This window comes from Scardinius erythrophthalmus (assembly GCF_964197995.2).
Source record: "Scardinius erythrophthalmus genome assembly, chromosome: 8".
NCBI lineage: Eukaryota > Metazoa > Chordata > Actinopteri > Cypriniformes > Leuciscidae > Scardinius > Scardinius erythrophthalmus.
Window position 1 is genome coordinate 3,554,384 of NC_138228.1, and position 11,816 is coordinate 3,566,199.

Below are 11,816 nucleotides of genomic sequence, written 5' to 3' on the forward strand. Positions count from 1 at the left end.
TGCATTATAAATAGATGCTGAAGCTGCGGCTGAAATTGATCACTTTTTACACTTTACTATTTTCTACATGGTGAGTGAGACATAGTGCACTATATAAGGGATAGGGAACCATTCAGACAGTGTAAATCTGCTTTCCATTGGGGCGAATGAAGTCTGGTTTCACGTTAGTGTCACGCGAACCACTTCAGCTCCGGTCCAGAGACACGGCAGCACAGAGCGGATCATGTGATCGAGACGCGCAGACCAGGAAACGTATCGGACCCATTTGAATTCGGCACAGAATGCTGTACATTAAAGCGATATGGAGGAGATTAGGAGGAGAAACAGTTAGAGATTATGAGGAAACGGCAGCTTTAACGAGCTCAACGGCTCTGGCCGAGCTGTGATGTTAACAAAACGCTATTGGCTATTTTAAAAAAGGGGAGGAGCTGCTCGATATATGCCCCGCCCTCTCTTCCTGTTCCAGTGCATGACGTGTTTCAAGTCACTTCTGTGGGCCTTTAATTTGGCTTATTCTAATTTACATTGTATTCTTGTTCCACCATTATTTTACTTATTTTATTAATGCATGTTATTGTGATTTAATTAATTGTGATTCATTCATTTGTGCATGTTATTCAAAAAAAAAAAAAAAGTGTTTCAGCATAAAATCCACTTGATTCTGCCTGATGGTTCTCATGTGAATGTTTGCATGTCTCAATCTAGAATCACAGTGCTTCCCAGCGGCGTTTTACAAATTCAGGGAGTTGAACAGACGGATGCTGGGAGTTACCGCTGTGTGGCGACTAACATCGCCAGCCGACGCAGGAGCGCCGACGCCACGCTAACCGTCACCGCAGGTTCGAGACCCACCCAAACACACAGCTCACGAAAGTGTGTGTTTCTGCACAGGGAGTTTATACAGTCAAAGCAAAATCATTCAGACGCCTTCAACATTTCTCATTATCACAGTTTATTCACAATATCTGGTAATAAAATATGATAAGAATGCAGTTGATATTTCACTGGTTTTGTCCGTCCTTCTGCTAGACCATCTTGAATATCTGTTGAATATCTGTCAGCTGTTAAATTTAACTACAACTAATACCAATTTAGCTCAACAAATTACCAAGCAATGCTTCATTTTGTTCAGTCTATGGTGTAAAAAGGTCGCATTAGCAATTAAAGAAAAAACACATGGTCAGGTCAAAGTGTCTGAATAATTTTTGGTCCCAAATTTGTATAAATGTCACTGGTAGTCACTGTATGAAGACTCTTTAGGTATAATATCTCACAGTTTACTTTATTTTATCTCCTCACTTACATAAATGAACTATAGTGTCCTGCACCCACTAGTAAAAAAACATAAAAAATGATATCAGGTGTCTGAATAATCTTTGGTTTGACTGTATATTTACATATATTTCATCTTTTGACTTCTCAACAGCTCCATCTCCCAGAGTTCCTCAAAGGCCTCGAATCATTGCGGGCCCTCAGAATCTGACCGTGGCGGTTCACCGTTCGGCTCTGCTGGAGTGTTTGGCAACCGGACATCCCCGTCCGCTGATCTCATGGAGTCGGGCCGACCATAAATCCATTGATGTTCACAAAACGAAGGTTCTTGGCAATGGAAACCTGCTCATATCTGACGTGAAACCCCAGCACGCGGGAATCTACTTTTGCCGAGCGACTACGCCTGGAACCAGAAACTACACGATTGCAGCCGCGAATATAACTGTGCTAGGTGAACAATCGCTATAGTGGACATGTTCTGTTTGCTTTATGGCCGCCTTAATACTTGAAGAAAAAGATTTGGTGTACACTACAAGTCAAAAGTTTTGAATAATCAAGATTTTTTAACATTAATTTGTTCTGCTCATCAAGGCTGCATTTATTTGATAAAAAATACAGTAAAAACAGTGAAATATATTCACATAGAAAACAGTTAATTTAAATTGTAATAAAATGTCAAATTATAATTTATTCCTGTGATCAAAGCTGAATTTTCAGCATCATTGCTCCAGTCTTCAGTGTCACATGATCCTTCAGAAATCACTCTAATATGATGATTTGCTGCTCAAGAAACATGTCTGATTATTATCAATGTTAGAAACAGTTGTTCTGCTTAATGTTTTTACATTGATAATAATAAGAACCCTTATTATTAATTGACTACTATGATAACTGATAATGACTATGCAACAATTAAGCATATTAGGATTTCTGAAGGATCATTTGACACTATAAACTTGAGTAATGATGCTGAAAATCTAATAATATTTAACAATATTACTGTTTTTACTAGTGATGTGTGCAACGACTCATTTGCACACACAAAAAATGCAAACAACTAGTATTTCCAAGTCGACTAGCATCAGCAGTATCTTTATAATCAACTAGTCAATAGTCGCACATCCCTAGTTTTTACAATATTTAAATCACATAAATGCAGCGTTGATGAGCATGAGAGACTTCTTTCAAAAACATAAATTGTAATTATTCCAATTATTTTTGCTATTGTAGATTTCACAAATAAATTTCTGTGCTTGTATGTTTGTGCAGCGCCTCCATCTCTCGTGGAGTGGCCGGAAAGCGTGACCCGACCCAGAGCCGGCACCGCCCGCTTTGTGTGTGTGGCGGAGGGATTTCCCAGCCCTCAGATCACATGGCTGAAGAACGGGGAACCCGTTCACTCAAACGGACGCATCAAGATGTACAACAGGTACTGCACGTGAAAAACATCTGTGTGCAATCAGGACATTCAGGACATGCATGGGTAGAAACAATAAATGTATTTTATTTTGTGTGCTGGGCGACGATTTATCGCATTCAAAATAAAAGTTTACATAATATATGTGTGTGTATTGTGTATAATTATTTTGTATACATAAATACACACATATGCATGTATACATTTAAGAAATATTTGCATTTATATACTGTATATATATTTATACATAATTTATATTATATATAAATATAAACATTTTATATATAAATAACAAAGTTTTTTGTTATTATATAAAACACATATTCCCCTGAATTCTCATTACTCTTATGCATCCTGATGTTTTAGTTTTGTTAATTGTAGCTTTCATTATTTTCCATGATGAGTCTCATACTTAATAATGTAATGTAATTTATTTTCAATAGATTTTTTTAAATATATGTTTTAATAAGCGTAAATTAACGGTAGTGCAGCAAAGGTGACTAAATATTAAATATATATTTTTATGCATTAATGTAATGTGAATTTGGGATTAAAATGTGCTTTGTTTTTTTATGAAAAAATTGCAAAAAATGTTACTGGTCTCAGTAAGAATCATTTTCTTTATGCAAAAATTATTATTCTTTTTTTTTGCAACGGGATTTGTGAGATGTCAATATATCAACATCTTAAGGCACACAGTATATAAACAACATTTTTTCATCATTGTGTTTTTAAATATAAACATTTTAAATATAAATAACAGATTCTTCTTAAATATATACATGCATGTGTGTGTACTTATATATACAAAATAATTATACATAGTAAACACACATACTGTATATAATGTAAACACAAACTTTATTTTGGATTGATTACTCGTTGCCCAGCACTTGTTTTTTTTCTTAATCGTTCGACACGCCTCACAACAACTCTGAATTATATCATGTCTTAAAGTAAATATGGACACTTTCTGAAACATTTGTGCACATTGCATTTGTTTCTATTTGACTTATCAGGAATTTGAGTTGAGGTATACGTGTTGAGCTCAACCTGACGCCCAAGCAGGGTTTAGGCCGCTGACGTTGCCCAGGGCTTGAATTGGCTCATTTGTCCGCTGGAAACTCTGTCCTGCTGAAATATTCATCTTCTGGTTTCTTCTGTGGAACAAGAGAGGGTTAATTATTCAGTGCTCTGCTAATGGTGTTTGAGCTGATTTTCTCTTTGATTTTCCTCTAATTTGTTTTCCTGTCCAGGTTTGTTATTGGATCCTGAAAGCAAACGGGGAGGGGGAGTGATTTCGACTAGTGCTATTGACGTGCTCATATCCACGTCAACATGCTCATGTTAAACATGCATGTTAAATATATGTGTGTCTGGTTTTATTCTCAGTTCTTGCATCTACAAAAAAATGTATGAGGTGGTAAAATGTGCTTAATTTTTTATGAAGATATGCACAATTTTTTTTTTACCGGCCCTAAAAAGATACTAATGTAATATAATATATAACGTAATATAAATTTCCTTTAATTATTATATTAAATGAAGAAAATTAGGTTTTATGAAGATATGCAAAAATTTTACTATCCCTACTAATATTCTAATAATGTAATATAATATACTATAAAACTATTAATTTTCCCTAAATTATTATTTTAAATAAAATAAAAAACACATTTTCCACCAAGTTTACAGTAATGAGGTAGTAAAATATGAGGTGGTAAAATACAAAAAATTCTAATAAGACTCTAATAATTAGATTCTAATAATATACAGTAATCATTGTTCTTATGTTGTTATATTATATAACGGAAATTAAATGTATATTCTCTATATTACTCTAATGCATCCTGATGTTTTAGTTTTGTTAATTATAGCTTTCATTATTTTCTCATACTGAGTCTCATACTTAATAAAGTAATGTAATTTTTTTTTTAAATATGTTTAAATAAGCGTAAATGAATGGTAGAGTAACAAATACTACTAAATATTAAATTTATCTTGTATGCATTACAGTAATGTGAATTTGGGTGTAAAATGTGTAAAAAAATTATGAAAAAAAATTGCATTTTTTTTGTTACTGGTCTCAGTAAGAATAATTTTCTTAATGCAAAATTGATTATTGTTTTTTTTACTTTAGATGTTGGGGTGCAACAGGATTTGTGAGATGTCAATATCTCAACATCCTAAGGCACACAGTATATAAACAACATTTTTCCCTCTTTGTGTTTTCACAGTAAACTAGTGATAAACCAGATTATTCCGGAAGATGACGGCATCTACCAGTGTGAGGCGGAGAACGAGCAGGGTTCAGTTCTGGCCATGGCTCGTCTGATCGTAGTGATGTCGGACAACCGGCCGAGCGCGCCCAGGAACATCCGTGCCGACACCGTGTCCAGCTCCGCCATCCTGCTGGCCTGGGAGAGACCCGTGTACAACTCGGACAAAGTCATCGCCTACTCGGTGCACTACATGAAGGCAGAAGGTGAGTGTCTCAGAGATAAACAGAAATGTGGAGCGGCCGGCGGTGAAAATAATGCCTCTGTTGACATGCTCATTTCCATCTCTGCAAAATATATGCGATTTATTTTCAGCTCCTGCTTTAAAAATTTTCATGTTACTAAACCAATTTTTTTTTAATATAATGTTAATTTCCCTTAAATTATTATATTAAATAAAGAAAATTAACCAGATTTTCCAACAAATGCAAATCCAGTAATGAGAATTTGATTGAAAAAATATTGCTTCGTTTTTATAGATATAATGCAAAAAATGCTACAGACAAATACAACATATTATATTATATTATATATTTTAAAGAAAATAATTAAAAACACTCTTTCCCCCAAATTCTCATTACTTTAATGAATCCTGATGTGTTTTAGTTCAGTTTGTGGTAGTTTTCATTACTCTCTGTGGTGAGTCTCATTCAATTCTTAATAATGCTGTATGATTTTAGTCAGTCGATTTGTTATATTTCATATATTTAAATGAGCTTAAATCAAAGGCATTGCAACATTCCACAAATGAGAATTCTGGAGTAAAATGTGGAACCCTATTAATTCAAAAATAGTCTTGATTTTGTGTGAGAAATGCTCTCTCTCCATTCAGGACAGTTGCAAAAGTCACTTTTGGACAGACATGCTTCCAATTTAAATGCATTGGCAGTCTTTTAGATTTTGAGAAAGACGTCCAAATAAAAGACCTGCATGCCTGTGAGGAGATAAGCAAGAGAAAACAATGAGATGTCCAACAGGAACTGTTCTGACAAGTGTGAAACCCTTATTAGGGATTTTGCCGGTTGCACTTGGACTTCCAGAATTCCAGGCTATTATTGGGAGAAGAATAGCTGTGGAGAACGAATACATGCTGCATCTGCTTTGGAGGGCAAAAAGCATCGGAAGTGATTGAAAGGGGTGCAAAAGAGGGCTAATTATCCCGAGTGTTGGAGTGTCTTAATCTAACCCTGAAGAGGCTTTCGGGGGTTTGTCTCTGTGCGTCAGAGTCAAAGTCTTCAGTGTGGCCATTCAGCGCCGGAACAAGCTCTTTCTGTTGACTGTCGAGTATCTTGTTTATTGGGTCAGAAATTCAGTTGGGGACTCAATGCTGCAGAGTGTCTCTTTTATTTGAGCATTTTAATGTGGGCTAATTAAAGTGTTATCAGGTGCAGTGGACCTGTGGGAAAACCAGCAGGTGGAATTCCCCTTAATAAAGCGGTTTATTAAAAGAAGGCAAGGCTGTGTTGATTGAGTTGACATGTTTCCTTTTAAATCAGCCCTGGTTTTTGAATAGCCACAAAGATTTGTAGTTAAAGACTTCATGCATTTACATTTTATGAAGTGTGAGAAGCACGCTAACTCGGTAGTTTAGTATCTGTGCATTATTAGTTTGAATTTAGTGCTTAAAGTCCCCCTGTGGTGATAATCAAGCACTGTTTTTAATACGCTTTAAGACAAATCATGTACAAATTTATAAGAATTTTCTCTTTAAAACTGCAGTGAACCATAGAAAGTATTTTAAAAACGCGGATTGAAATCGCTGGTGTTTCTGACGTCACAAACTACCTTGTTACCAATCAGATCAACGTGTGATCGTCAGCGAGTGGATCTCTGAGCTGAGTGAGTGAGTGGAGGCGGGGCTCATTTGCATATTCATAGAACTGCGTATACTAAATGAGGCGAGGGTGTAGCTATTTACAAGCTATTTTAAGGCATGAAGAAGAAAAAAATGTTGTGATCAAAGACGAGTCTTAATGGATAAAACTATTGACTGCAGCATTTATGCATTTGGCAGATGGTTTGATCCAAAGTGACTTGCATTGCATTCAAGGCATCCATTTGATCAGGTCATGCATTCCCTGAGAATCGACTGTCATGCTTTCCAGTTTCCACAGATTGTGAAACATTCAGGCTTGTCGTGTCTCAACAGGTCTAAATAACGAAGAGTACCAGATTGTTATCGGTAACGATACCACCCGCTACATCATTGATGACCTGGAGTCCGGGCGAAACTACACCTTTTACATCGTGGCGTACATGCCCATGGGTGCCAGTCGCATGTCGGACCATGTCATACAGCGCACGTTCGAGGACGGTGAGTAGGGGATGAGAATCAGACATGCAGAAGTTGTGTTAAGACTTGCCTCTGAAGATACAAACCTGGACAAAAGCACGGTCATGATTGGTTAATCCTCTTCAGTGACTGTTCTTCCTCTCACACAGGAGAGTTTCTTAAACACTGTTTTTATTTTATTTATTTTTACTGCTAATCCACTTTATTTAAGAATGAGCTGAGTGAGCTTGTTTATTTGCCTTTAAAAACATGCAACATTCATTGTATGCATTATATAGATCCACTCATAATGCTAGTCAAGGTCTCCTGTACCGAAACAGTTGGTTAGCATGACCATTTTCAATATGTAAATGTCACCCTGGACCACAAAACGAGTCACGAGGGTCAATTTCTGCATATACGAAAGCAGAATAAATAAGCTTTCCATTGATGTATGGATTGTTAGGTTAGGACAGTATTTGGGTGAGATACACCTATATGAAAATCTGGAATCTTGACGGTGCAAAAAATCTAAACATTAGGAAAATCGCCTTTAAAGTTGTTCATTTATGTTCGCGATTGTGCTGCATCAACTCACAAAAATAATTTTTTTTATATATGTACGGTAGGAAATTTACAAAATATCCTCATGGAACATGATCTTTACTTAATATCCTAATGATTTTTGGAATAAAAGAAAAATGTATAATTTTGACCCATACAATGTATTGTTGGCTATTGCCACAAATACTTGTGTGACTTGTGACTGGTTTTGTGATCCAGGGTCACAAATTTAGTCTGTTATGATTGTCTAACCTCTAATGAGTAATGTTTTATCTTAAGCTTTATCTTCTGTATCTCATTAAGCTAATTTATATTTCTCACTTCTCTCTGTCCGTCTCAGTTCCCTTGCGTGCTCCTGAGCTGAGCCTCACCAGCCGCAGTCCCACCGATATTCAGGTGTCGTGGCAGCCTCTGTCTCATAAGCTGAGTCGCGGTCGTGTTTCTGCGTACCGCCTCTCGTACAGGACCAGCACAGATGAGGCGCTGACACAGCTGGAGCTCTCGGGACACAAAACCCATCACCTTCTGGAGGGTCTTCAGCCGGACACTACATACCTGCTGCGTGTGGCTGCGGCGACCGGTGTGGGCTGGGGAGAACCATCGGCCTGGACGTCACACAGGACACCCAAGACCTCCAGCACCAAAGGTGGAACATCAGTCTCAATATATATAGTTAGCGTACAGTTTGGATTGGCGGTATAGTTCTGTTCTGCGCATCTATGTAGCCTAGCATGATTAAGAGCAGGAGAGCAGTAATAACCCCCTTAGGGTGAACAGAACAGAACCAACATGAATGTATTGCAGATATCATTAATTCAATGTTTTAATGTACAACATGATTTGAGAATTTAGTCTGATTCAGAGGGGAATCACAATGGCAAATCCTGACTGGACAGGAGGAGCTGGGGAGGGAGGAGGGTAATTCACTCATGAGAAACACGATAGCTGTTGATAATACTGATATATGTATACAGTGATAGGCGTCGTGTTCCTATAGGTAGACGTGGATCAGCTGAGAGTCACTGATGCGTGCTTGACTAACGTGACCCGCCAGAACTGACGCTATGCTTGATGTTTGTATCACGGTTTTAGGTTCACGGTTTCGATACGGTTCGGTATGTGCTAGGTTTGGGGAAAAAAGGGCTACTGTCAAAATAAAAATAAAGGAAATAAGAACAAATAATCAAACTACAAGCAACAGCACAAATAAATACAATAGAGCAAAGATACTAATAAAATAAACTGCTTTTCAAGTTTTTCAGGTAGGCCTAACATTAGTTTTCAGCTACAGAAATTGAGTAAATTAAACAAATGTAAAATATTTGACTTTATATTAAAGACTTTAAATCCTTATTAAAGTTACAAAAGCTATTCAATCAAGAGCAATAAGAGATTTCATGAAAAACACAGACAGCAAGTTTATTAGGCTGTTGTCACTTTAATGCACGGATCCAATACACTGATACTGACACACATGCGTTATCTTTCTTGACTGTTTATGCTCTCTTAAGGCATAACTGACTGGGTCTGCTAGGATACTCACCAAGAAGGGCAGATTGACATCATTTTTGTGTGAATTTGTCAGTTCAAGCGCAAGACCTGAAAGAACTCAATATTTGCGCGCTGTCTGAGATGATTGCACACGCAAATCTTCTCTTTTGTGTCGTCTTAAGCTTGAATGTTTAAATTGCCAAGGCTTAAATGAGTTTAGTTTAAACACAGAGAGCAACGTGTGCTGTTCAGGTCTCTATAAACACCCGGGTGATGACGGCGTGAATGACTGCTCATATTAGCGCATCTATCCATCTGTTCATCTATACATCTATCTATCTATGCAACAGACATTCTTTTAAAAGATTAGGGTGAATCCCGCTCTCTTTCTCTTTGCTTTGGGCTGATAATCTTTTTAAGGCATTGCATTTGTTCCTGCGTGACCTTTGAACCTCCTTCTCATCCACATTAGAAAGGTTTTAGTCATGGATTATAAAGCCAGAGCCGCAGGCCTCTACAGAGCCTCAGCTCACATATCAGACTCTGTCAGGTCATCACCTGCGATCTACAGGAACACACTCTGTTAGATTACTACGGTTAAATTTAACGCCTACTAAGATACACTGCAACCACGGGAAACTCTGCAGGAGTGTTAAATTAAGTTGGGATTGATTTAACCCTGGTGTCGTTCCTGTGAGGTCTCATCTCTTCTGGACTCGAGAGATTCAGTTGTGGCCGATAAATCTTGAAGACTTGTTCTCCTGAGGTCACAGGACTGTGCTTTTTATTCTTACCATTAGTCAGAGTTTCAGTGAAATGAACCACTCCGAAATACTGTGTTTTGTAGTCCAAGAAGAGCAAGCAACTTTAATGACACTAGCCGCGTTTCCGTTACCCTTCAAATTGGGCAAATTGAAATTGCGAATTGAAAATACGGCCAATGAAAACATCAATTTCGCAAAAACTCCCATATATCACAAAAAAGTTTTTACACTCACATGAGGTGTTTTTTCACGCAATTTGAAATAGGAATATTTCGCAAAAATGCAATGGAAACTGTTTGGACAGAAGACAAAAAGATAGAAGTATTACGGGAATACTGGATTCTAAACAACAAAGAAATGCCACAGTTTATCAAGCAGGAGGAGGGAGAAACAGCTCATATGTGCTGCTCCCAAGAATAAGAGGCTTTCCTTGCCATTAATGCTTGGATAACACGTCTCCTTTGGTTAATAATAATGGCTAGTGCAGTGGCTGAGATGTTCATAAACCTACCAACATCCATTGCCATGATTTTTGGAATGACTTATCGCGAAAGGAAATGACGTTTTAGTCGCATAACATCGGTTGATGGAAGCGTCATTTCGCAATCGTTTTTTATCGACATTTAGAAAAAATGCGCAAATCTGTAATGGAAACGCGGCTACTGTCAACTCAACATGCATCCTCTTAACACACACTTGAGTTATTCAGGAGTCAGGTTTATGATTGGCTGATAATGCGAACTTGTTTTTCTGATTGGCTGCGTGTTTTCTCCCACAGTGCCTCTGGCACCAGAGCTGCAGCTGGAGTCTCTGAACTGCACGACGGTCGTGTTGCGTTGGCATCTTCCAGCGGGAGGCAACACTGGACTGCAGGGCTACAAACTATCATACCATGAAGAGAGCCAAACTGAGGGTCCACCGACCCAGATTCCCCCGCACCAGCGCCAGCACACCATCGGAGGCCTGAGTGAGTGCGAGTGGCTTCAGGACACCATGTGAAATCCAGAAGCTGAATGCACACTGTTGTTTTCTAATGTGTTGATTTGTTGTGGTGGAAGATTGTGTGTCTAATTAGTTAGAGAGGGATGTTAACTTGTGAAAAACATGGTAAATGGTGAATTTCAGTCCAGCGTTCAATACTGTATGAAACAGGATGGATATTCGATTGGATGGATGGATAGATTGATAGATAGATAGATAGATAGATAGATAGATAGATAGATAGATAGATAGATAGATAGATAGATAGATAGATAGATAGATAGATAGATAGATAGATAGATAGATAGATATTCGGATGGATAGATAGATAGATAGATAGATAGATAGATAGATAGATAGATAGATAGATAGATAGATAGATAGATAGATAGATAGATAGATAGATAGATAGATAGATAGATAGATATTTGGATGGATAGATAGATAGATAGATAGATAGATAGATATTCGGATGGATAGATAGATAGATAGATAGATAGATAGATATTCGGATGGATAGATAGATAGATAGATAGATAGATAGATAGATAGATAGATAGATAGATAGATAGATAGATAGATAGATAGATAGATAGATAGATAGATAGATAGATAGATAGATAGATAGATAGATAGATAGATAGATAGATATTCGGATGGATAGATAGATAGATAGATATTCGGATGGATAGATAGATAGATAGATATTCGGATGGATAGATAGATAGATAGATAGATAGATAGATAGATAGATAGATAGATAGATAGATAGATAG

At 37.3% G+C, this 11,816-nt stretch overlaps 1 protein-coding gene across 1 annotated transcript in view; it reads left to right on the forward strand.

Annotated features, from left to right (window-relative positions):
• The window catches only part of prtga (protogenin homolog a (Gallus gallus)), a 50,588-nt gene that overhangs the window by 14,548 nt on the left and 24,224 nt on the right, over positions 1–11,816 (forward strand). The window contains exons 4-10 of the mRNA XM_081372336.1: positions 706–839; positions 1,427–1,723; positions 2,542–2,701; positions 4,927–5,174; positions 7,118–7,282; positions 8,145–8,450; positions 10,838–11,026. Of these exons, the coding sequence (XP_081228462.1) occupies positions 706–839; positions 1,427–1,723; positions 2,542–2,701; positions 4,927–5,174; positions 7,118–7,282; positions 8,145–8,450; positions 10,838–11,026 (1,499 nt within the window). The remainder of the gene's footprint in view (positions 1–705; positions 840–1,426; positions 1,724–2,541; positions 2,702–4,926; positions 5,175–7,117; positions 7,283–8,144; positions 8,451–10,837; positions 11,027–11,816) is intronic.